Here is a 27,464-nt window from a genome sequence, read left to right on the forward strand (position 1 = left end):
TATATGGTCATGTTATGGGTGAGGAATGGCAAGAAAGGAGCCCTGGAAATAAAAGGTAGAGACCAGATTATGAAGGGTCTTGTGTTCTAAGCTAAGGAGTTGAAAGTTTTGAATTATTTCATAAATATTAGTGTCTCTAACGGTTGTTGAAACATCTATTTTGTTGCGACAACCCTGATACTTTTTAAGTAGCTATTTTTAATATAAAAGATAGCTATGTAAATAGAATAGTGTTTCCCACAAAGTTTCAAACCCTCTATCAGACATGTATCATTGTGATTTTCTACATCTGTGCAATTTTGCTTCTCCTGTTCCTTTTGCTTGGAACGTCTTTCTTCTGAAAAAAGTGAGGCCATCAGAATTAGGTGGCTTTTGATCATGATTATTATCAAGCAACTCCTGTGTGCTAACATTTTGGCCTGTAGTTCTCACAACAACTCTTCAGTTTCGGTATGATTCCTCATTTTACAGAAAGAGAAAATGAAGAACAGAGAGGTCTGCTCTCTGCCACACAGTGTGTAAAATTTCTCAGCTGAGAAATTGATATGACTTACTAAAGCAGTTAGTTTAGGGATACCTATGAGTAAAATATTGATTCAAATTCAATTTTCTGCCAATTCCTAGAAATATTACCTTGTAGCAGCTCAAACTGGGTCATTTTCCTGCTAAAAAGCCCTTGAGATAGTGAGAGAACGGTGTGATCTATTAATCTAATCTCTCTTTGAAGAGGCCGAGGCAGGGAGAACAGGAAGGTGCTACTGTAATAGTCCAAGCAGTAGAGATGGAGAGGGCTGAGTAAGCTACACTATGGGGTGGATGGTGAGCATTCTGTATGCTTCAGTCAATTGTAATTTTTTTAAAGCGGGATCTTGCCTTGTTGCTTTGGTATCACCTTTTACGTACAGTGAGCATCAGTTCATATTTGGAGGGTCTATGTCTTGGCTGCTGTGTTGAAGATTTACCATTTGGTCTTTGCAGAAAGTTTATTTTCTACAGACTTGGGAGCCTGCCATCATGTGATGATGTGGGACAAGCCTGACCTGAAGTAAAGATGCCTCTGTTTGTGTCCTAACTCAGAAACTTACTAGCTGTAAGCCCTGAGCATGTTCCCGAATTTCTTATACTGGGGTACAGGTATTGCTGAAAGGGTACCCAGAGCTAGATGAGGAGTCTTGCTTTGCTCAATGGTTTGAGGGGAAAATGATCTTTCTATCATAATCCTGACTAAATGGCTGGATTGAAAAACTAGCAGGAAAAATAGTTTTTAAAATAGAAAATATGAAACCTCAAATACATTTCAGACCCATGGCTTCCCTTTTATGTATGTCCAGGATTCAGAAAAGTGAGCGTTCACTCTTTCCTACCGTAGAGATAAACTCGGTAGAAATGTTTGAGAAGCAATGATCATTTGACCCTCTGCTTGGTTCTTTTAATGGGAGAACACGGTAATGCTAACATTCTAAGAAGTTTTTTTGAAAGGACAAAGTCGATCATGATTTGAAAGGATTTTGAAAACCCTAAGGAGTACAGTGTATACGAGTATAATAAATTATTGTTATTATACATAATAAAAAGATAGAAATCTGTTTCATAAAGACATGTTAACATGACTCAATAAAATGAGTCAAGGCTGGGATATCAAAGCATCCACAGGTTCCTAAAAAGATACACGTAAAGAATTATCCGCTGTTTGCCTGCTCCATTAAAATTTTACCGTCCCAGGAGCAGGAATTTTGTCTGTTTTGTTTGCAATAGTATTCCCAATGCCTAGAACAGTGTGTAGCATATCATATGTGCTCAATAAATATTTGTTGAATAACTGAATTAATAAAAGGACTCTCAAAGCAATCATTTCTATTATTGATGAGGACACTGACCCTAACTGCTGTTTACTCTGAGGAGCTGAGCTGGACCACAAATGAACTGCAAGAATTCCTTTTGTTTATATTCAAGCAGCCTGAGTCATGTCAAAGATAAATAAAATCAGACTCCAAGTGGTAAGGACAGATTTTAATCAGCAGTAAGCTACTGCAATAGAGAAGAGGGTCCAGTGTGAACTGAATTCAACTTAGATTTGTGCAGAGGTGACTGGGCATTCTAAAAGGAAAATGCGGGAGTTGGAAAGAGGAGAGTGGGGGCTTGAGTAGAAATGAGGAAGTGGAAATTCACAAAAAGCAGGAAAAGGTGTTGGTCCATATGAATCCCGTCTGGGTTTGTTAACCAGCTGTTACTGAAGTTAGGTTTCTACTCTCCTACAGAGACTGGGAGGGGCGATGGGGGCCTATCTTCATTCAGGTGTTAGCTGGAACAGGAGACAATTCTTCTGCAACCTTGAGCTTTCCCATGCAGGATCCTAAAGGGACTGGAGCCGTTACTTTATTGATGCTGCCTTGAGCTGTTAGAAACTATGCTAGTGTTTGTTAATTTTTCTCATGTGGGGCGGACAAAATTATTTGTGCTAAGAGTCTGCAGGGTTTATAGGCCCAGGTTGAGGCCTAGTCAAGAAAAGGGCTCAGAGGAGCCTGACTAGAGTTTGCTCAGGGAGAGAATTTTCATCTATGGGCTCCCTTGCTTTTCACTAGAAACGAACTTAGTTTGGGCTCGTATGGTTTTAGCTCCTGTAAGGTAAAAAACACAGAACGACAAATTCAAAATAAACAGAACTTGCCTCCCAAAAGTCTAGGGCAGAGTGGGTTCAAGTTGCCTACTCTTTGCCTCATTTTTCCTTTGACTCTCACAAAAGCCTTCTAGATCTTTCCGGAGACTATCCCTTCAAAAACAGGAGGCAGCCCCAAGTCTATTTTTACCAAATCAGTTGATTAAGAGAAGAAATACGAAGAGAGAAAGAAGATGAAAGAGAAGGAATCATCCAAGAAAAGACACCGTGAGATCACATTAAGATTTATTTATAGCATGTTAGTCTTCTCTGTAGATGCTACCCTTCTTGGCATGGTGACCCAGATCTTTGTCCTAGATCAATGTCCTAACTTGCCTTCTGCTGGGACAAAGCTTTTGGAAAAGCTTTGACCCCTTCCTAGAAATCAGGGACCATAATAAAGAGAGTGGTAAAAAGAGATGATAACTAAGAGACATGGACAGTCTTTGAATTCTTAGGGTCTGTAACCTGAATCTCGTGTTATTTAGATTGAGACCTGGTTTTGAATTGTACCACTGACAATGGTGTTTGACCTTTGATTTCTATGTAAGTTGCAGGATGCTTCTAGTAGTAAATGAAATTACTTTGTAACCTCTCTGTGCCTACAGCCTTTCCTTGGCATAGAAGAGAAGAAATTATTTCTCATCTGTCAACTTGCTTGAGAGAATCATTTGTTAAAACAGAGAGTTAGTTTTGGTTTTCACTTGGCTGGATTCCCCATCCATATTTGTCACTAAGGGTAACATTGCCAGGCTTCAATGAAACAGGAAAACCATGCCGTTCCCTTCATTACTTTCTCTCTTCAGCACCTGCTTGCAAATACTCATTAAGAGAGACTAGGGATATTTCAATAAACAGTAAATGTCCAAGAAAATGGTTTAATTCTAAGAAATCTCTTTGTTATCCTGAAACTGTGTTCTTCCATTCATTTCCATCCTGTTCTCCATTTGTCACCAGTCATATTGTAACACTGGAATTACAAGCTCAGTCCTGCAAAGGTGAAAAGTAATCATATAAAGATGAAAATGGACAAGACCATAGAAAGTATTTTATATAAACCGTATATTTTGTTAAAGAGAAAACTGAGGCCCCCAAAGGACAAGGGTTGATCCATCAGATTCAAATTTAACACCTGTTTATGCAGGTGTCTAAGTAGACGAAAGGCACTGTAAAAGGTGCTGTGGGAAACACAAAGATAAATAAGACCACAATATTACTTCTGAATGAATAACAAAGATAGAAAAGTACATTCCCAGCTAAGCATACAAGGTAACATAAAGGACATATAGGTAACATAAAACCAAAGAGCAGATTCCACACTAGGAACTCCGGCCAGAAGAGCCAGATGCGAGGCCTCTGCACCTGGCCCGCTGTGAGCAGGTGAAACCCAACTAAGCACAAAGGAAAAGAAAAAAAGCCATCGCAGAGCTGTGACTATTTTCAAGGCTACTGTTTTTCTCTGTGGAACACTGAGAATCCTAAAGATGCCACCAGAAAACTACTAGAGCTAATCAATGAATTTGTAAAGTAGCAGGATACAAAATTAATGCACAGAAATCTCTGGCATTCCTATACACAAATGATGAAAAATCTGAAAGAGAAATTAAGGAAACACTCCCATTTACCACTGCAACAAAAAGAATAAAATACCTAGGAATAAACCTACCTAAGAAGACAAAGGACCTGTATGCAGAAGACTATAAGACACTGATGAAAGAAATTAAAGATGATACAGACAGATGGAGAGATATACCATGTTCTTGGATTGGAAGAATCAACATTGTGAAAAATGACTATACTACCCAAAGCAATCTTCAGATTCAATGCAATCCCTATCAAACTACCAATGGCATTTTTCACAGAGCTAGAACAAAAAATTTCACCATTTGTAAGGAAACACAAAAGACCCCGAATAGCCAAAGCAATCTTGAGAAAGAAAAACGGAGCTGGAGGAATCAGGTTACCGGACTTCAGACTATACTACAAAGTTACAGTCATCAAACAGTATGGTACCAGCACAAAAACAGAAATATAGATGAATGGAACAGGATAGAAAGCCCAGAGATAAACCCACGCACATATGGTCACCTTATCTTGGTAAAGGAGGCAAGAATATACAATGGAGAAAAGACAGCCTCTTCAATAAGTGGTGCTGGGAAAACTGGACAGCTACATGAAAAGAATGAAATTAGAACACTCCCTAACACCATACACAAAAATAAACTCAAAATGGATTAAAAACCTAAATGTAAGGCCAGACACTATCAAACTCTTAGAGGAAAACATAGGCAGAACACTCTATGACATAAATCACAGCAAGATCCTTTTTGACCCACCTCTTAGAGAAATGGAAATAAAAACAAAAATAAACAAATGGAACCTAATGAAACTTCAAAGCTTTTGCACAGCAAAGGAAACCATAAACAAGACCAAAAGACAACCCTCAGAATGGGAGAAAATATTTGCAAATGAAGCAACTGACAAAGGATTAATCTCCAAAATATACAAGCAGCTCATGCAGCTTAATATCAAAAAAACAAACAACCCAATCCAAAAATGGGCAGAAGACCTAAATAGACATTTCTCCAAAGAAGATATACAGATTGTCAACAAACACATGAAAGGATGCTCAACATCACTAATCATTAGAGAAATGCAAATCAAAACTACAATGAGGTATCACCTCACACCAGTCAGAATGGCCATCATCAAGAGATCTACAAACAGTAAATGCTGGAGAGGGTGTGGAGAAAAAGAAACCCTCTTGCACTGTTGGTGGGAATGTAAATTGATACAGCTACTATGGAGAACAGTATGGAGGTTCCTTAGAAAACTAAAAATAGAACTACCATACGACCCAGCAATCCGCACTACTGGGCATATACCCTGAGCAAACCATAATCCAAAAAGAGTCATGTACCACAATGTTTGTTGCAGCTCTATTTACAATAGCCAGGAGATGGAAGCAACCTAAGTATCCATCGACAGATGAATGGATAAAGAAGATGTGGCACACATATACAATGGAATATTTTCCAGCCATAAAAAGAAACGAAATTGAGTTATTTGTCGTGAGGTAGATGGACCTAGAGTCTGTCATACAGAGTGAAGTAAGTCAGAAAGAGAAAAACAAATACTGTATGCTAACACAGATATATGGAATCTAAAAAGAAAAAAGAAAAAATTGTTCTCAAGAACGTAGGGGCAGGACAGGAATAAAGACTGAGATGTAGAGAATGGACTTGAGGACAGTGGGAGGGGGAAGGGTAAGCTGAGATGAAATGAGAGAGTGGCATGGACATATATACACTACCAAATGTTAAATAGATAGCTAGTGGGAAGCAGCTGCATACCACAGGGAGATCAGCTCGGTGCTTTGGGACCACCTAGAGGGGTCGGATAGGGAGGGTGGAAGGGAGACGCAAGAGGGAGGGGATACCGGTATATATGTATACATACAGCTGATTCACTTTGTTATACAGCAGTAACTAACACAACAATGTAAAGCAATTATACTCCAATAAAGATGTTAAGGAAAAAAAAGAAAAAAAACTGAAGGGCCGGAGTGTTGTTCTTTTCAGTTGAGGGTGAAATTTTGTTAAAGAGATTAAGCAATAAAATGAATGTAACAATAGAATGTGTAATGTATAGCCCAGTGTTAGGCATTTTAGTAATTTGTAAAAACATCTCTGTTGTACTCTGTGTGATGCAGATGCAGCTATAACACAACCTACCCTCCTACCCATAAGCAGATATGTAAAAACATATATATCTAAGTGTGTTGGCGTCAATACTGTAGCTTCTCTGTGCAGTAAAATTCTCTTTGGGTAGTATTTCAGTATTTATAGATTTTTTATTTATTCTCTGCACTGTTCAGAATTGTACTGATTTTAAACAGACGTAACCACTAGTTAAAGAAGCATGACTTGTTCATGGCAAAAGCAAGCCAACTTTGTTAATTTAGGAGGCTGCTCTGCCTGTATTCTACTCTTGTTTTCATACCTAGAAGGAACTGTTTTCTTCATCTGCACTAAAACACCTTAATTTGTACAGCCTAGAAAAAAATATAGTCAGTGACCAAGGCAAGTTTGTAAAGTGTCAGTAAACTATATTCTTTTGGTATTAGTCACTTAATACACCGGATTTACCAATTAGGGCTCAGAGAGAACTTGGAGTGTTAGCATTTCTGAATTTGGCTGGCCAAAGTACTGATCAAATCTATGAGAATTTGTGTGAGAATTCAGAATTCAAGGGGAAATCCCTCAGTAAACAGATGAAGGTGTGGGTTGGCTGCATAATAAGAGCTCAGGTATATTCTGAGGAGAGAGTGCAATGGAATTCGTAAGCTGAGATGAAATCCAGGAGAGAAAAAAATAAAGAAACAAGAACAACAGTAACAACAGCTAATCATTTTTGAACAATTACTATATGATAAGCATTGTATTATGTGCTTACTCAAATTACCAGATTATCCCAGGGCATGTTTTTTTATCCACAATTTCAAATGATAGGACTAAGGCTTAGAGATGTTAGGTAAATTTTCCAGATGTTGGGTAAATAAGTTGCAGGGGTAGGACTGGAGTGCAGTTGGCTTATTTGCTCCATTTGCCTAGAACTTTCCCAGTTTTATCACTGAAAGTCACCTATCTCAGGGACCCCCCTCAGTCCCAGGGAAATTGGGACAACAGGCCATGCTAACTTGTACGCACAGCTGCTGAATTCCAAGGCTTAAGCTTTAAATTGGTATCTTATGCTGCTTCCATTGAGGAGAAAGAGAACTGTTGACCAGAGATGGAACCTTGGAAAATGTTAATAACTTTAAAAATGGGAGAAGACTATAAGGTCCTTACTTAAAGGGCTGTATCCTTTACCCATTTTATCCCCAGTCTTTAGCACTATGTTTAAGACAGAGTGGATGCTCAATAAATATGTGTAATTAGTTAAGTGATTGATTATTAGTGATTGGATGAATGAAGAGGTAAGAGGATAAATAAGGCAACATCATATCCCACAAGGATCAAGTAGAGAGCTCTTAGACTGAAATAAAATAACAATATTTACATGAAGGGTAATGCTTTTGCAAACTAACGATCATGAGAACCTTTAGGATTTAGGCTTTGAAAAGAGAGGCACGTGGAAGCTTGCAAATATTTAGGAGAGAACAAAGATGCATGAATGGAGGGAGCTGCTGGTTGTAGGCCCTAGGAAGTAAGACCTCGATTTAAGGAAGAGAGAAGGAAAGAGTGAGCTGAGACAAAGTGTTCCTTTCTTTTGCTCAGAGAGTCTGCTCAGTTAAAGGAGAAGACCCATTGGAGAAAAACACAATTACACACTGAGAAGTAAAGAAACACCACAAGCACACATTTCTTCCTAACTCAAGAAAGGCTGGAAGCTGGAACTATAAAGACTGAAGCGTAAACGCTGGAGGGACATTGGAACTTCTTCCTAAGAGACACATGATAGCATCTCAAATAGACAAAACTATAGCTCACTGATCTCTTCTTTCAGTCTTTACCTTTCAGGCTGAACACCTCATGTTTCATTCAGTTGAGATGAGTTTGAGCCCTTCACTATGCTGGTGGACCTCTTCTGATGTGTCCTAAGTATGTCAGCCCTACTCTTAATAGTCTGTGCTCTAAAGGGAACGTGATACCAAAGTGTGATGTGACTGGCACACATAGAGCATGGCTGTCACCTCTCTTGTTCTGGGCCTGAAACTTCCTATGCTTAAAATCTCATTAACCTTGTATTTTGCAAGCCATCTCAGACCTCATATTTTCTCTACTTGTTTCTTTCACTTATTTTGCTGATGTGCAGTATGTATATTTTCCCCTGCAGTTTTCTCTCTGCCACTGTAAGAGAAGCAATGCTGCTTTAGCTATGGGAGTGGCATCTGTGCTCTATCTTGTCTATCATTAATAAACCCCCAAGCTCTGTTCTCATTTCCAAGCTGCTAATGTCTGGTAATGATTTCCAAGTCAGAACACACACAGCTGGATATTCAAACCCCAGGTTAAATTTTGTTTTCTGACATATCATCTGTCTGGAGTTTGAAAGTAAGTCTAGATGTGTTGCAGAAGTTATTCAAGGAAGAAGATGGGGTAATGAAAAAGATCATTCCTTTGACCTAACTGCTACCAAACCATTGGAAAAAATTGTTTCCCTTGATCTCTCAAATCAACTTGTAGAAGTTTCAGCTCCTGAGGCAGGTACCATTACAGTTGTTATGCTATTAAAAGTTCTGCAGAGGCTTTTTTTCTCGAAGACTAGGAAAATTGTTTGGAGCTAGGTTGGGATTGGTTTGATTGCTGTTGATATAAACATCTCTGAATTGTATTTTTTTTTACCTGTGCAAGTAACCTAAGAACTTCAAATTAAAGAACAAAGCAGATCATCTAGGCACAACTAGATTTTTTTTTAGGCAAAATTGAGTACAATAATAATAGTTCTCAGAAATCGTGAAAATGTCAGTGCAAGAAAATTAGTTCTAATGTAAGCCTAGCTGTGGGATTTTATTGAAAATGTTCTCATCCTAGCATGGGGCATTTAAATAATGAATTTACAAGGAGAAACACAAATCACAGAGAGCCATTACTTACAATAAGAAAAAACAAGTACACTTTAATGGTTATAGATTTGAGTATGGAATATTTTGCCTGAGTTTTGTTTCATTGCCTCTTTGTCATTGGAGGCCTGTCTGATGATTTGGGTAAGTATCATGGGTGAATGTCTTTGTGTTTGCTCAGCAGAGAACAACAGTTGCAATATGTAAATAGGGTGCCTCTTCCCTTTGGATGCCTTGGGATATGTATAATAGATTAAGCTGGCTTTGTGCAGAGCAAACAGGTCTGTATTACCAAGAATATGAATAATGTCAGTTTCCATAATTGCTAACATCTGGCTTTCCATAAATCTGTTAAATTGTATGGAAGCAGAATTAGATTTCTGCGTCATAAGTAAAGCAATTACATGGAATTCTGTGGGCAATACGGTCCTATATTCAACTGTGAAATCTTTTCATTCTGGGGCAGCAAGAGCAAATCCAGGTTTTGAACCCTGTTTTTATTGTGCACCCTAAGTGTGTTCATCTTTTTGCTCAGGTTTCTTAATTTATGAGAGGAAAACACCGCCAATATGTTTGTAACTTTGTAAATGCAAAATAAACAAATGTTAAAATAGCATATTATAGCTGGGCATTAATTGACAATTTAGAGGTTATTTTAGAGGAGACCATAAATTAAAGATCCTTTTGTAGCCACTGGTTGTGGATCTGTTGAAATTAATCTTCCAGACAATTCCTGGGGTGATTTGTTGATGAGTCTTTCTCTGCCCTTGTCCCCTTAAGCATTTGACAGGAAACTGGGATGTGGAGGGAGGAGGAAAGGTGGCCTTCCTATTTCAGTGTGGTTACTACTGAAACCACACTGAATTTGTTGTACTTAGAACTAGACCCAAGAGCTTTTCCTGATGAAAAGGCAACAATAAAATGTGTTCCCTGAAGGGAAGGGTTGCAGTTGTGTCTTATGCTTATTGAACACCCCAAAGACCAAATTTTGGCAAAGTAGGCTTTATAGTAGTATTCTGTAAAATTCTGGATTTAAGTAAGTTAAATAAATGCATTGCACATCCACAGTATATTTTGTTGTACTTGGTACTGAGAAGAGAAAAAGGAAAAAGATTTAGTCCCTGCCCTCAATGAGCTCACCATCTATCTATGAGCCATGGATAAATTAAACATGGAGCTCCCAAGAGATGAATGCAAGGATAGCATGGTGTGTGTGCAAGGTACAGAGAAAGCAAAAAGTCAATAGTGAGTGTCTTGCAGAATGAGGGATGGTGATGCTTAGTCTTGATCTTGAAGAATGCATGGGAGTGAAGATAGCACAGGAAGGGAAATGCTTACCTTATCAATTAGTTTATACCCCACCCATTCCATAGGGGCTAAGAAACAGAGATGGGTGGGGGGAGTACTCCCATAATTAGAAAAGGCATGTTCCAAGGCACAGGCAGAGGAAACACCATGGTCTGTTTGTAGGTCACCCATTGCTTTTGAAGAGAAAGGGGAAGAGACAGAAGGTAAAAACTGAAGTACTAAATCGGGGCTTAAATGTAGGCCAGGAGATTGAACTTTCTATTATAAGCATCAGAGAACCACAGAGAAGTGGCAGGCAGAGGAATGACATGGACAGGTTTGATTTTTAGAACACCACTACCCTGTAGAGGGTATTTAGAGCAATGATTCTCCTCTGGCTGAACAGAGCCCAGATGTCTGGATCCTAATTTATGTCAATTAAATCCAGTTCTAGTGGTGGTAAGCCTGGGCTCCAGTACTTTTAAAAGGCTCGCCAAATATTTATATTTTGCCCACAATCTCCAAATATTTCCATTGTGCCCACAATCAAAAAAATCACTGAATTAGAGTGAGAAGTGTCTGGAGTCAGTTGAGACCAGATAGGAGACTAATGCAATAGTCCTGGCGGTAAGGATGAAAATCTGAACTGAGTTCAAAGAAATCTGAATGTTATTTTTATGATTATATATGTGATGAGCCACCTAGCTAGCTATCATCAAGTTACTCTCTATCTGTATCTCCTAGAGATACAAACTAGATTATAAATGTGATGAGAGAAGTATAAGACAATGTTTTGTTACTTTCAGCAAAAATTGAGGAGTGAGAATAGTGCAAACATACCACTTTAGTATTGTTCCAAGATAGCATATACCTAAACAGTAAGCCATGTACCACCAACTATCATTGCAATGAGTGTTCAGAGAAGGTGAATAATTACTATAAACTGGCATCATATTGGGAGACGCTTAACTGAGGAGGTAGGGCTTGAACTTGATCTTAATCATTCACATTCATTAAATCAAGAAACAAATATTTTTGAGTACTTATTATGTTATCTGGTTTTATTTTCAAAAGACAATAGATTAGGTGGGTATGGTTTTATACAGCTGATAATTGAGGGTCAGAGAGACTTAATAATGTGACCAAGGACATACAGTGTGATGTGCAAAATGACTGGTACATAGTAAGCACTCAATTAAGTGGGAGAGTTTCGAACATGAGTGACCTCCTGACTCCCACATTCGATGCTACTTTTTGTTGGGAAGAATTGGAGTAGAGGAAGAAGGCTGGGAAGATAAGAGAGGCTTCTAGGTGGGAGCACCATATGGTCTATGTGTTGACCAGGAATAATGAGGAAGTAATTGAAGTCTGATTGTAGTTGACTTGGAATCTAGATAGCATAATTTGGGATCATTTCCACAGTTTTCAAAGGAGGAATATAATTCATTAACTAAATGTCTTGACTGAGCCTACAATTGGTAGAACGAAGACAAAAATAATAAATCTTATAATGAACTAGGTCTTAGAAATATTTTTGGAATTCCTTAACATCTTCTGCTTTGTACCACGGCTGTGAAACCAAGTTTTATGCCAATATAGTGCATGCAGTCAGTAAGGGAAGATAGGTCATTTGTTTCCATTATTTTTAAGTCACAATAGTTTTAAATTCTACCAAACTTTGACTGAGTAATCATATTGTATCATTCTCAGAATTTCAGCTAAAAATGCTGAAGAGGATCCATGTAATATTTTATCTTTGAAAATGAGTTGCAATATCTAGAGGGCAAATTAGTTGAAAGTATATAAAACCACAGAATATTCTAGTATGCTGAAAGAAGCCTTTAGACCTTGAGTTGGCACAGTGTAGTGGAAAGAACTCCAGTGCACCTTTCAGAAGGCCCAGGACACAGTCTTTGCTCTAACAGATACTAGCTGTGTGACCACTTAGCCATCTCTGTAACTTAGTTTCTTCTTTTGTAAAGTGAAAACAACTATTCCTATCCTGCAATTATATGACATGACTTGTGAAAAAGAATGCTGAAAAACTTTGAAACTATGTATGTAGTATATTATAAATATATATATGTGTGTATATATATATATATTAGCAGTAAAATTGATATTATGCCTTTGAGCACTTTAGGGGGAAATGGCACTAAAATTATTTTTCTGTAATTTAGTTCCATAATTCTTAAACAAATGCCTACAATTTTATACATATTTCACATGAATTTTAGGATGAAGAGTAAGTTAATTTATACTGTTCCTATTCTCACCTACCATAGGAATCAAGCCTACCATTCAGTAGCCTACCAACAGTTTTATATATATATTTTTATATATATATATATATATATATATATATATATATACTGCTGTGTTCCTCCGTTATCACCTTCATGAGGACAGTGTCTTATAAGTCGTTGCCAACATCTATAGTACCAGTGTGCAAAGAACCCTGGTGCATGGCAGACTTGCAGTAAAAATGTGTTGAACTCAACATTGTCACCTGAAAGATATTTGAAGGACTTGGCAGTAGATTAATCAGTGGAGAAGACAAATGACATGATAGACAAATGGCTAATGTTTTCAAATACCTTAAAAATTGTCATAAGAAAAATCAAGTAGACTTTGCTTGAGTGACCTCAGAACTAGTACCTAAGTAGAAGTTACTAGATAATATATTTTATTTCAATGTAAGGAAGACTTTTTTTTTAACATCTTTATTGGAGTATAATTGCTTTACAATGGTGTGTTAGTTTCTGCTTTATAACAAAGCGAATCAGCTATACATATACATATATCCCCATGCCACTCTCTCACTTTGTCCCAGCTTACCCTTCCCCCTCCCCGTGTCCTCAAGTCCATTCTCTATGTCTGCATCTTTATTCCTGTTCTGCCCCTAGGTTCATCAGAACCTTTTTTTTTCTTTTTTCTTTTTTTTTTTTAGATTCCATATATATGTGTTAGCATACAGTATTTGTCTTTCTCTTTCTGACTTACCTCACTCCGTATGACAGACGCTAGGTCCATCCGCCTCAGCACAAATAACTCAATTTCATTTCTTTTTAAGGCTAATATTCCATTGTATGTATGTGCCACATCTTCTTTATCCATTCATCTGTCGATGGACACTTAGGTTGCTTCCATGTCCTGGCTATTGTAAATAGAGCTGCAATGAACATTGTGGTACATAACTCTTTTTGAATTATGTAAATTGATACATCCATTACGGAGAACGGTGTGGAGGTTCCTTAAAAAACTAAAAACAGAACTACCATACAACCCAGCAATCCCACTACTGGGCATATACCCTGAGAAAACCATAATTCAAAAGGAAGACGTTTCTAAAAGAGTTATTCAAAGATAGAATAGGCTGCCTTGTGCAGTAATAGATTGTCTGCAGGGAAAGGACTCAAACCAGGGCTGGACAGCTATGTGTTTGAGATGTTAAGGTCACCAGAGCCCTGAATGTCAGGGAGGGCTACTGGATTTATGTTTTCCTTCCATACTTGGCTGTCAATGAAAAACAGCAAAATATATGGTGTCTTTCATCAGCATTCATGCCATATCCTAACTGTACCTCTGAGATGTTTTCTTGTGTGAGCAAAAATGTTGCTAGCCATTAGGGTGGTGAGTTTTTGATTAGGAAAGGCATCCTCCAAGAATTATTTCCTTTTTTTTCAAGCTTGGCCCCAGGATCTGGGGGCAGCCTAATTGGCTCAGGGTTGCCCTAATTGCTCACTCGTTTTGCCCTAATTGCCCACTCCTTCCTACTCAGTGGCTAATCTATTCACACTTTTTCTATAAGACCCAGATCTCCATGGGTGTATCCATACTGCTAACGAATTAGCAGTATTTATGGCCTCTGGATGGTATAGTTCTTGAGAATATCCTAAAAGCAGTTCAGAGTTGCTCCTGGATAATTTAGTAATTAGAGTCTGACAGCTGTGGGTTTGAGTCCCAGACTGGCCACTTATTAGCTATCTGACAGTGAACATGTTATTTAACTTATATGAGCCTCAGCTGCATGTGAACAGCTTGGCACAGTACTTGGCACAAGGCAAACACTCAATAATGTTAACTAATGCTCTTATAAGTGATGATTATTTTCTAACGATCATCTTGACTGGACTCTAAAGCTCCGTGCTTTCTTCATTGCAGACATTGATGAATGTGCCTTAAGAACTCATACCTGTTGGAATGATTCTGCCTGCATCAACCTGGCAGGGGGCTTCGACTGCCTCTGTCCCTCTGGGCCCTCCTGCTCTGGTGACTGCCCCCACGAAGGAGGACTGAAGCACAATGGGCAGGTGTGGACTCTGAAAGAAGACAGGTGTACTGTCTGTTCCTGCAAGGTGAGGCTAATGTGGTGCCGCGGAGATTGTCACTCTTCTTTCTCTCCCTCCCCCTCTGCTCTCCCTCCCCATGTCTTTCCCCCAGGTGGTTGAGTCATGGGTCTCCCGTGATTCCTGAAAAGACTTCTCCTGTTCTAATTCTAGCTACAGCTAATGATGCTGCTGAGTGGCAGGCAGACCTGCTTGGAATGAAAAGTGAGGTATAGGGTTGCAAAGAGACTGCTGAACCCCGGCGCGGGGTGGGGGGGGGCGGCGGGGAGCGGGGCAGAGAAGCCGATGCTAGTCCTCCCGCTGAGAGCTGGCAGTGCCTTTAAGGTCAGCTGGGTGAGAGCTTTAATGAGCCCTCAACCCTCACTTCTACAGTCCTGCTGATTAAAACTTCTCTTTCTCTGCAATGATCACCTGCACTAACTTGCTCACTCTTCTGGTGACATCATCCAGAAAAGCAAGGCTCAGACCCTTGCTTGCAGTGGTCAGAGACAGGTGGGCTTCTGATACATTCTGAACACAATAATGATAGTACGAGGCCGTCTGGCCAAATGATGTCGTCTTTGTCGTTCTCAGTGCTGGGCTATTCCTTACGTTAAGTTGTTTGGAAGTGAGTTTAATGCTTCTGAAAACAAAATTCTGTCATCAACTAGTTTTGCTTTATGCTTTGCAAAATGGGCCTGTTGAAGTGTTTGATTTCCTTGTGCTTTCCTTCTTCTTTTGTTGATCTTGCCTATTCATTTTCCTTTGATATTGCTTTCCTGTAGCTCTTACATTGTATTTTTATGTCCCATCGGGATGGGATTGTTTAATATTTGGCTTACAGGCATGGGACCTCTGAGAAATTACTTGCTTTGTAGCCTTGTAGAGAGCTGGTCTCCTGATAAACTCAAGAGTGTTCCCTGGAAACACAGTAGAAATGGACCTTGAAAAGTCCCCCAATTCATTCACCTGCCTTCAAGTCTGTCACACCTGCAACAGACCTGGGGACACCTATTTAGGAAAACTCTTTTACCAGGTGTTTAGATCATTAGCCCATAACACCCATTTTTCCCCTTATACATAAATATAGTTCCCCACATTTAAACTTAGGTCCATTGCCCCCAGTTGTTAAGTACCTCCTATATGCCAAGCATCCTGTAATTTAACAACAGCGTCCCACTTAATATAGCACAACTCTGAAAGATGAAGAAACTGAGTTTCTAAGTTTTAGGGGAAGTAATGTACGCTTAATATCACAAGATATAAATGTGTAAGCTGGGATTTGAATCCTACTTGCCTCACATTTTACAGTTTTCTCATCTTGCTACATGTCCTGTAACCCTCTACAGATGACATCTGTTGACATTTATAAAAACCAGTTAAGTAATCAGTCAGTCCAACTTGGCTGAGCCCAATGCCCAACTCAGTACTATGTTAATGACTGGGTAGGACATTCCCTCAAGAAGTTTTCAAGTTATTAAGTACAATATTTAAGCATGCGGCACTGACTCAGAGCTAAAGTTTTGGGGGTTTTGGCCACGCCGTGCAGCTTGTGGGATTAGTTCCTTGACCAGGAATGGTACCTGGGCCCTCCGCAGTGAGAGCGTAGAGTCCTAACCACTGGACTGCCAGGGAATTCCCAGAGCAAAAGTTTTTGAGAGACGGAAAAGCTTGTTGCGGGTTAGAATAGTTGAGAAAGGCTTATGGAAGAGGTTGGTGATTAGGTCTCCATTCAGCCAGCAAAATGAAGATGAATCCCTTTACTAGTTCTTTTCTAGAAAATATTGTTTTTCTAAACCTTTGAGGAGGCTCACAACCTGACCCCAAATCCTTTCTAGGCTTTCTAGATCCCCAGTACCTGGAACAGGCAAGGGACTTTAGTTGAGTATGAAACCGAAATTTATTTTTCAGTTGTTGTTTTATTTAAGTCCATGATAAAGCAGGGCACTTACCAATCATTAAGAATTTTCCAAAGCTGCATTAATTGGTGGGGCTAATAATCCAAGCAGGCTACGTTGACTTATTCTGCTTTGACACCTAAAGTACCTCCAAAGACTTCTGGAAATCAGACTGACACTGCCACAGGAAAGGAACAATTCCTGTCCTCTTATTTTGTTAATATAATGCACCTCCACCACCACTGCACTCCTTTATGAATAAAGTACTGGGCAGAGTTCTCTACATAAGTCTTTTTAAAAAAATAATTACCCATTAATAGCATAGCTTCCAAGAGGTTGTGGGCGGGGAGGAGGTCTGGCTTTAGGAGCTGAACTGAAAGCCTGAATCAAATTCTGTAGATCATCCTCAAAACATGAACTTATTTGCGATCCTCTTTGTTCGTTTCCATTATTTTCAGTTGTAAGTATTCTATTCTGATTTGATAAGAAATACTTCCAGTACTTAAGCATCAAAGTGAACTATTATAATGGCATCATCTTAGAGGCTAAGGAGTAAAATCAAGGTTAAGATATAAAGTCCTAGCTTTTTAATCATGCCCTTGATGTTTCAAAGTCAAAGAAAAAAGAATCACACAAGCAGAATCACACAAGCCAGCAAAGGGTCAAGGCATACTGTTGAAAGAAGCAAAGTCAGAGTGCTTTCCCCCTTGAGAATCAGTACATCAGGTTAGCTGATGTTTCATGCCAATGGACAGAAGTGGCCTTGAAACGTGTCCACAGCTGAATGGAGTTCAATGATAGAGCTAGGCTAGCGCAAATGGATTTGGGCTTTGTTTAGATGCCATGTGCTTCCTTGACGGTGGCAACGATTTTGTGCACCTTTAGACCCCTTAGTTGATTAGGCACAGAATAATTGCTGAATTGTTTGGAACCCACGTGCCTCCGGCATTATCCAGATCACAGAAACCCAGAGTGAAAAATGGTTCTCTCGCTGGGCTTGATCCCTAAATCCTAGTTACAGCCCAATTTCTTTTCATAGATACCCATCTGTGGCTTTTCCTTTCATAAATCTGTCCAGGGCCTTATGGAGACATTTTTATTTTCTATCTGTACTACATGGAAAGACAGAGTGGTCTCAGCTTTATTAGTTTCTAGGAAATGCAGCATTTTAGTATGAGTGGTTACATTTATATTGGAGATCATGGAGATGAATGGGGAAATGGATACACAGTTAACCACCTGTCATGCCATGGTAGAGTCATGAACAATTTATTTGTTGAGGGAACATACGAAGGGGAAGTATGCTCTATATTCTGGGAGGATGCAGAAAGCAATAGGGAATGACTTCACAGAGTAGGTGAACTTTGAAGGAAACATTAAAGGATGAGAAGTTTATCCAAGTAGAAGTGTGGGGAAGGTGAATTCCAAACAGAGGGAAAACAAGAACAAAGAAACAGAAGCATAACGATATATATTAAAGGAAGTATGAAGTGAATGTTGAGATTAGAATATCAGGAGCAAGTGAGCAGCTGAGGATCACGAGAGATTTTTTCATTTAGGATTGGTGTGGCCTGATCGTGGTCTGATTGACAGCATGATGGACAGACTGGGGAGATCAAGGCTAAATGGAGAGATACCACTTAGGCTGAAGTAAAGGTTCAGGAAAGTAAAGGTGAGAACCTGAAAGAGCAAGAGAGGTAGGATCACATGGGAGCTAACACAGAAGTAAAATGATGGGTCCTGATGAATGATGATGTCAGACACTCAGCCTCTGGGGCTATGTGTGTGCTTACAATGTAGGCACAAAAAAGCTTCAGAGAGACATGCTGGAAGCTTAGCTGCCCATTTTCCTGGGTGGAAAGAATTGAGGTGCCAGTTTCAAGTGAAGAGACAGGATTTGCGATTTACTCCCGTACCTACACCTTTACCTACTACTACTACTGTCATTAGTAGCTGGAAAATCCAGTGGGAGAAAGAGAAAAGCTATAAAGGCCAGATTTCATTTCTGGGCTTCATTCAGAGGGTTTGTTTTTGTTTTTCTGTTTTGTTGTTATTTTTGTTTAATTAAAAAGAAAGGTAAACTAAAAAGAAAAGCATTCATCCTGAAAGTAAATATAATACTGAGGACCTGAGCAAAACCAGGTCTTGAGTTTTTCTGGGAATTACAGAGATGGGTAGAGAAATAGATACTATAAGCAGTCACCCACCATTCATATTAAAGTCAGGGCCAAAGAGCTGTGACAAGGAAGTTGGGTAAAGCGTAGAAGATTTTTCTGCCTTGAAATTGTCTGGAATACCGGCCATTTGATCTGGCCTCGTATAAGCCTTTGCCCAGAAACTGAGGAAGGTGGCCACAGTAGGGAAACTAAAGGCTTCATGCTTTTCCTTCAGGTAAGGAGAGAATAACCCTCTCTGCAAGGAGCTGACGGTAAAATAGCCCTGCCATTCTCAGCATGGCACTCACTCCGAGAGTGAAGAACAGGGCTGAGTCAGCCCGTGCCTGGGGCCAGGGTAGATCTTAGACTTCTAGAATCCTGCAGCTACTCATAAAAATGCTTTGCTTGGCTCTGCCCTGCTCTCAGAACTTAACCAGCACCATTATCAATACCTTCCTGCCTAGGGTGTTCTTGATGGCAGGAGTTGGCTGTGCAAGCCCTAAGGTTGTGTTTCCCTTTCTTTTTTTCCCCACTTTTGTTCATTTTTATTTATCAGTTAATAATAACAAATACTTTGCTGTATGTGTGGAATTCTTGTTCTTAGAAATATTTAGTAGTAGAGAATCCATAGGGAAAAATGTGAGTTGTTACACTATATGTGTCTGGTTATAATATTTTACTGGTATAGTTGATTTAAAATATTGTATTAGTTTTAGTTATACGATAGTGATTCAATATTTTATACATTATATGCCAGTTAAAGTTATTATAAAATAATGGCTGTATTTTCCTGTGCTGTAAAATACATCCTTGTTGCTTATTTATTTTATACATAGTAGTTTGGATCTCTTAATCCCCTGCCCCTATGTTACACAACCCCCCCTTCCCTCTCCTCACTGGTAACTACTGGTTTGTTGTCTATATCTGTGAGTCTGTTTTGGTTTTGTTATACTCGTTTGTTTTATTTTTTAGATTCCACATAAAAATGATAACATAGAGCATCTGTCTGACCTATTTCACTAAGCATAATACCCTCTAGCTCCATCCATGTTGTTGCAAATGGCAGAATTTCATTTTATTTGTGTATGACTGAGGTAATATTCCCTTGTATACACATATCACATTTCTTTATCCATTCATCTGTTGATGGATGCATAGGTTGCTTCCGTATCTTGGCTACTAAAATAATGCTGCTATGAACTTTGGGGTGCATCTGTCTTTTCAAATTAGTGTTTTCACTTTCTTCGGATATATACCCAGGAAAGGAATTGCTGGATCCTATGGTAGTTCTATTTTTAGTTTTTTGAGGAACCTCTATACAATCAGTGTTCTATAGTTGCTGTACCAATTTACATTCCCACCAACAGTGTGCTAGGGTTGCCTTTTTTCACACCCTTGCCAACATTAGTCATTTACAGACTTTTTGATTATAACCATTTGAACAGGTGTGAGGTGATATCTCATGGTGGTTTTGATTTGCATTTCTCTGATGATTAGTGATGGTGAATATCTTTTCCATGTGCCTGTTGGCCATCTGTATATCTTCTTTGGAAATACGTCTATTCGGTCTTCTGCCATTGTTAAATTGTTTTTTTTAAAAATTGAATTGTATGAGCTGTTTATGTATTTTGCATATTACCCCTTATTGGTCATAACATTTGCAAATATTTTCTCCCATTCACTAGGTTATATTTTTGTTTTGTCAATGGTTTCCTTTGCCGTGCAAAAACTTTTAAGTTGAATTAGGTCTGATTTGATTTTTTGTTTGTTTTTTAATTTTATTGGAGTATAGTTGATTTACAGTGTTGTGTTAGTTTCAGGTGTACAGCAAAGTGATTCAGTTATACATATACATATATTCATTCATTTTTAGATTCTTTTCTCTTATAGGTTATCACAGAAATATTGAGTTCCCTGTGCTATAATAGGTCCTTGTTGGTTATTTATCTTATTTATAGTAGTCTGTGTATGTTCATCCCAAGCTCCTGATTTATCCCACCCACCATGTTTCCCCTTTGGTAACCGTAAGTTTGTTTTTGGTATTTGTAAGACTGTTTCTGTTTTGTACCTAAGTTCATTTGTATCATTTTTTTAAAATTAGATTCCACATATGAGTGATATATGAGTGTCTGACTTACTTCACTCAGTATGATCATCTCTAGGTCCATCCATGTTGTTGCAAGTGGCATTATTTCATTCTTTTTTTAGAGCTGAGTAATATTCCATTGTATATATGTATCACATCTTCTTTATCTATTCCTCTGTCAATGGACACTCAGGTTGCTTCTATATCTTGGCTATTGTAAGTAGTGCTGCAATGAACACTGGGGGTGCAGGTATCTTTTCAGATTATGGTTTTCTCCAGATATATGACCAGGAGTGGGAATGCTAGATCATGTGGTAGTTCTATTTTTAGTTGTTTAAGGAACCTCCATACTGTTCTCCGCAGTGGTTGTACCAATTTACATTCCCACCAACAGTGCAAGAGGGTCCCCTTTTCTCCACACCCTCTCCAGCATTTACTGTTTGTGGACTTTTTGATGATGGCCATTCTGATGTGTGTGGAGTGACACCTCATTGCAGTTTCGATTTGTATTTCTCTGATAATTAGCGATGATAATTAGCGATAATTAGTTGAACATCTTTTCATGTGCTTTCTGGCCATCTGTATGCCTTCTTTGGAGAAATGTCTATTTAGATATTCTGCCCAGTTTTTGATTGGGTTTTTTGTTTTTTTGACATAGAGCTGCATGAGCTGTTTGTATATTTTGGAGATTAATCCTTTGTTGGTTGTTTTGTTTGCAAATATTTTCTCCCATTCTGTGGGTTGTCTTTTCATTTTGTTTATGGTTTCCTTTGCTGTGCAGAAACTTTTAAGTTTAATTAGGTCCCACTTATTTATTTTTGTTTTTATTTTCATTACTCTAAGAGGTGGATCCAAAAAGATCTTGCTGTGATTTGTGTCAGAGAGTGTTCTTCCTATGTTTGCCTCTGAGAGTTTTATAGTGTCCGGCCTTTCTTTTAGGTCTTTGATCCATTTTGAGTTTATTTTTGTGTATGGTGTTAGAGAACGTTCTAATTTCATTCTTTTACATGTAGCTGTCCAGTTTTCCCAGCACCACTTATTGAAGAAGCTGTCTTTTCTCCTTTGTATATTCTTTCCTCTTTTGTCATAGATTAATTGACCATAAGCGTGTGGGTTTATTTCTGGGCTTTCTATCCTGTTCTCCCATTTACAAGGTTATCTTTTTGTTTTGTCAACGGTTTCCTTTGCTGTGCAAAAGGTCCCATTTCATTTCTTTTTTTTTTTTTTTTTGCTTTTGTTTCTTTCCTTTGCCTGAGGAGACAGAGTCAAAAAAATATATTGCTATGATTTATGTCAGAGAATATTTTGCCTATATTTTCTTCTGGGAGTTTTATGGTTATTAAAGACATTGAGGTCTTTAATCCATTTTGAGTTTGCTTTTGCATATGGTGTGAAGAAATGTTTTAATTTCATTATTTGACATGTAGCTCTCCAGTTTTCCCAGCACCACTTCTTAAAGAGGCTGTCTTTTCCCCATTGTATATTCTTGCCTCCTTTGCCATACATTAATTGTTCATAAGTACATGGGTTTATTTCTGGGCTGTCTATTCTGTTCAATTGATCTATGTGTCTGTTTTTGTGCCAGTACCATGCTCTTTTGATTACTGTGGCTTTTTAGTATAGTTAGAGAGTATGATACCTCCAGCTTTGCTCTTACTCTTTTTTTCCCCACAAGATTGCTTTGGCAATTGAGAGGCTTTTGTGGTTACATATAAATTTTAGGAGTATTTGTTCTAGTTCTGTGAAAAATATCATGGGTATTTTGATAGGAATTGCATTAAATCCGTATTGCTTTGGCTAGAATGGATATTTTGACTGTATTAATTCTTCCAATGCAGGAACAGAGAATATCATTCCATTTCTTTTTATCCTCTTCAATTTCCTTCAACATTTTATAGTTTTCAGAGTATATGTCTTTCACCTCCTTGGTTAAATTTATTCCTCGGTACTTTATTCTGTTTGATACAATTTCAAATGGGATTTTTTAAATTTTCTCTTTCTGATAGTTCATTATTAGTGTATAGAAAAGCAACAGATTTCTGTATATCAATCTTGTATCCTGCAAATTTACTGAATTCATTTATTAGTTCTAATTGTGTTTTGATGGAGATTTTTGAGTTTTCTATATATAGTATCCTATCATCTGCAACTAGTGACAGTTTTACTTCTTCCCTTCCAATTTGGATGTCTTTTATTTATTTTCCTTGTCTAATTGCTGTGTCTAGGACTTACAATATTATGTAAGATGGAAGTGGTGAGAATGGGCATCCTTGTCTTATTCCTGAATTTAGAGGAAAGGCTTTCAGCTTTTCACCATTAAGTATGATTTTAGTTGTGTGTTTGTCATAAATGACTTTCATTGTGTTGAGATATGTTTTCTGTGTACCAACTTTGATGAGAGTTTTTATCATGAATATATGTTGAATTTTGTTAAATGCCTTTTCTACATCTACTGAGATGATCATGTGATTTTTATCCTTCCTTTTGTTAATGAGGTGTATCACATCGATTTTTCAAGTATGAACCATCCTTGCATCCCTGGAATAAATCGTACTTGATCATGATGTATCATCGTTTTGCTGAGAATTTTTGCTATATTATATTATATTATATTATATTATATATATATTATATTATATATATATAATATTATATATTATATTATATATTATATTTGCTATATTATTTGCTATATTCATCAGAGATGTTGGCTTGTAATTTTCTTCTTTTGTACTGTCTTTGTCTGGTTTTGGTATCAAGGTAATGCTGACCTCATAGACTGAATTTGCAAGTATTCCCTCCTCTTCAATTCTTGGAATAGTTTAAAAAGGATAGGTATTAGTTCTTCTTTATATGTTTGGTAGAATTCCCCCTGTGAAGCCATCCAGTCCTGGACTTTTCTTTGCTGGGAGTTTTGTTTTTTTTTTTAATAAATTCAATTATACTACTAGTAATAAGTCTATTCACATTGTCTGTTTCTTCCTGACTCAGTCTTGAAGGTTCTGTTTCTAGAAATTTGTCCATTTTTCTAGGTTGTCCAATTTGTTGGCATATAACTGTTCATAGCATTCTTCTTACTATTTTTTGTATCTCTGTGATATCAATTGTTATTTCTCCTCTTTCATTTCTTATCCTGTTAATTTGGGTCCTCACTCTTTTTTTCTTATGAGTCTGACTAAAGGTTTTTCAATTTTGTTTATCATTTCAAAAAAATCTCTTGGTTTAATTGATCTTTTCTGTTATTTTGTTTGGTCTCTATTTTATTCATTTCCTCTCTGATCTTTATCATTTTCTTCATTCTGCTGGCTTTGTGTGTTCTTCTCTTCCTAATTCCTTTAGATGGTAGGTTAGGTTGTTTATTGGAGATTTTTCTTGTTTCTTGAGGTAAGCCTGTATTGCTATAAACTTCCCTTGTAGGACTGCTTTTGTTGCATTTCATGGATTTTTGAGAGCTGTGTTTCCATTTTCACTTATATCAAGGTATTTTGTGATTTCCTCTTTAATTTCTTCATTGACTCATTGGTTTTTTAGTAGCGTGTTTGCGCTTTGCCCATTTTTCTTCAGGTAATTGATTTCTAGTATCTTAAATTTGTTGAGTCTTGTTTGTGGCCTAGTATATGATCCATCCTGGAGAATGTTCCACAGCACTTATATATAATGTGTGTATTCTGCTGTTTTTGGATGGGATGTCCTATGTATAAGTATTGAGGCCAGGTGGTCTAATGTCATTTAAGACCACTGATTCCTAATTGATTTTTTTGTTTGGATGATCTGTTCATGATGTAAGTGGGGTGTTAAGTCCCCTACTCATTATTGTATCATTATCAATTTCTAACTTTATGTATGTTAATATTTGCTTTATATATTTAGTGCTCCTGTATTAGATGCATATATATTAATGAATGTTACACTCTCCTTGTATTGATCCCTTCATTATTATATAATTCCCTTTGTCTTTTGTTATAGATTTGTTGTAGTCTATTTGATCTGAGTAGTTACCCTAGCTTTCTTGTCATTTACATTTGCATGAAATGTCTTTTCTCATTCCCTGAATTTCAGTCTGTGTGTGTTACTACCTCTGAAATGAGTCTCCTGTAAACAGAAATGGGTCGTGTTTTTTTTATCCAAACAGCCACCCTATGTACTTCATTGGAGCATTTAGTCAATTGACATTTAAAGTGATGATTATTGATAGATATGTACCTATTGCCATTTTGTTAATGGTTTCTTGGTTGATTTTGTAGTTATTCTCTATTTTTTCCTTCTTCTTTTAGTTTCTTTCCTTGTAGTTTGATGATTTTCTTATAGTGATATGTGTGTTCCTTTCTAGTTTCGTATAATGATGGTAGCTTTTTGATTTTGTGGTTACCATGGGATTCATATATGTTGGCCTATATTTACTAGTTTTAAACAGGTAGTCATTTAAATTCAAACATATTCTAAAAGATCTACATTTTTTATTCCCCACATTTTGTATTTTTGATATCACATTTTACATCTTTGTTTGTCCCTTTATTGATTATTATACAGTTGATTTTACAATTTTTTAATTGTATTTTAATCTTTGTACTAGCGTATTTTAGTGGTTGATCCTCAGCCTTTATCTAAATTTGCCTTCACTATTGGGATGTTTCCTTTCCTATCAACTTACTTCTTGTAATGGCCTTTTCTTTTCCACTTAGAGACACTTTATCACTTTTTTCTAAGGTTGGTTTAGTGTCAATGAACTTTTGTAGTTTTGCATGTCTAAGAAGTTCTTTATCTCTCCTTCTATTCTAAATGATACTCTTGCTAGGTAGAGTATCCTAGGTTGCAGGTTTTTCCCCTTCAGCACTTTGCAGGCCAGAAGGGAGTGACATGGTATATTCAATATTTATATAGAAAAATCAGCTGATAACCTTATTGTAGTTCCCCTGTATATGACTGTTTGTTTTTCTCTTGCTGCCTTTAGAATTGCCCCTTTATTTTTAACTTTTGCCATTTCAATTATGATATGTTTAGTGTGGATCTGTTTGGGTTCATCTGTTTGAAACCCTCTGTGCTTCCTATACCTGAATATCTGTTTCCTTCTTCAGGATTGGGAGGTTTTCAGCCATGATTTCATCAAATACAGTTTCAACCCCTTTCTCTCTCTTCTCCTTCTGGGACCCTTATAATGTGAATGTCGGAACATGTGATATTGTCTCAGAGGTCCTTTAAACTGTTCTATTTTTTATATTTGTTTTCTATTTGCTGTTCTGATTGGGTAATTCCATTATTCTACTTCCAGATCACTGTGAGTTCTTCTGTATCACCTAGTCTGATGTTAATTCCTTACAGTGTGGTTTTTATTTCAATTATTGTATTCTTTGGTTTTGAATGACTCTTTATATTTTCTAGTTCCTTGTTAAAATCCTCACTTTATTCATCTATTTTTTTCCCTACTTCAGTTAGCATTCTTGTTATTTGTGCTTTGAACTCTTTATCTGGTAAATTATTTGTCTCTCTTTTATTAGTTTTTTTTTTTTAAGGGGTTTCCTCTTATTCTTTCAGTTTAAACAAATTCCTTTGTCTTCTCATTTTGCTTAACTTTCTCTGTCTCTATGAAATTAGGTGAGAGAGTTACCTGTTGGGGTCTTGAAGGAGTGTCCTTCTGTGAGAGCATCCCTATACAGTCTACATGTGTCCAGGGGCTTTAGTGGGAGAGCTGGATCTGACATGAGCATGAGTCATGTGTTTCACCAGAATGTGCTGGAAACTAACACATTGATAGGATATGGGTCTGGAGATGAAGTTGCTAGGACCAGAGCCAAGTGTGATCTAGGGCTTCTCCTCTGCTCAGTGGTCAGCACCACCCTATTGGGTCTGGGATCGAGTCCCAAGTTGCTGGAGCAGAAGCCCTGAGGTTCGAGTATGAGCTGGCTCCATTCCCTCTATGTGTATGCTCTTTCCCCTCCTAGTACCAGCACCCTCACTCCAGAGGAGAACAATGCTGGAGCAAGAAGGGCTGGAGCAGGTGCCCTCTGTGGGTCTAGGCATGGGCTGTGGTACCTCTGGACCCAGTCGGAGTCCAGGACCTCTTCTGATGTGCTGCCTCCATAAGGGCCAGAAATGACTGCCCCCACTCAGCTCACATCCTGCACTGGGACTGAGCTGCCTTTTTCCTTCACAACTAAGCTCTCTCTTCAGCTGCTTTAGCCCTCATCCTAGTGTGGAGCTGCACCAAAGAGCAGGTGGGGCTGGTGTGAGCACTCAGCCTGGGTCTAGGGACGGGCTGTCACAGCACTGGTGTCTGGGGCCACTTCCGAAGTACTGCCTTGGTAAGCACCACTATTGGCTGCTCCCTCCCTGTTCCCGCCTATACCCAGTTATGTCCCTCAAAACTGAGGCTTTACCCCTGTGTGGAGCTGCACTGTGAAGCAAGTGAGGCCAGAGTGTGCCCAACTCAGGCTGGGGCATGTACTGGGGTGGTTGCAGGAAACAGTCAGAATCCAGCGCAGTTTCAATCC

General features: G+C 38.1%; 1 protein-coding gene across 3 annotated transcripts in view; it reads left to right on the forward strand.

Moving 5' to 3' along the window:
* Nucleotides 1-27,464, forward strand: part of NELL1 (neural EGFL like 1) — a gene marked incomplete at both ends in the record, with an annotated part of 883,126 nt that overhangs the window by 823,961 nt on the left and 31,701 nt on the right. For all 3 annotated transcript variants that reach the window (XM_082845633.1, XM_082845634.1, XM_082845635.1), the window contains one exon: nt 14,673-14,866. In XM_082845633.1, coding sequence (XP_082701759.1) covers nt 14,673-14,866 — 194 coding nt within the window. The remainder of the gene's footprint in view (nt 1-14,672; nt 14,867-27,464) is intronic.

Source organism: Leucopleurus acutus (genome assembly GCF_964270905.1).
Source record: "Leucopleurus acutus genome assembly, chromosome: 8".
Taxonomy (NCBI): Eukaryota; Metazoa; Chordata; class Mammalia; order Artiodactyla; family Delphinidae; genus Leucopleurus; species Leucopleurus acutus.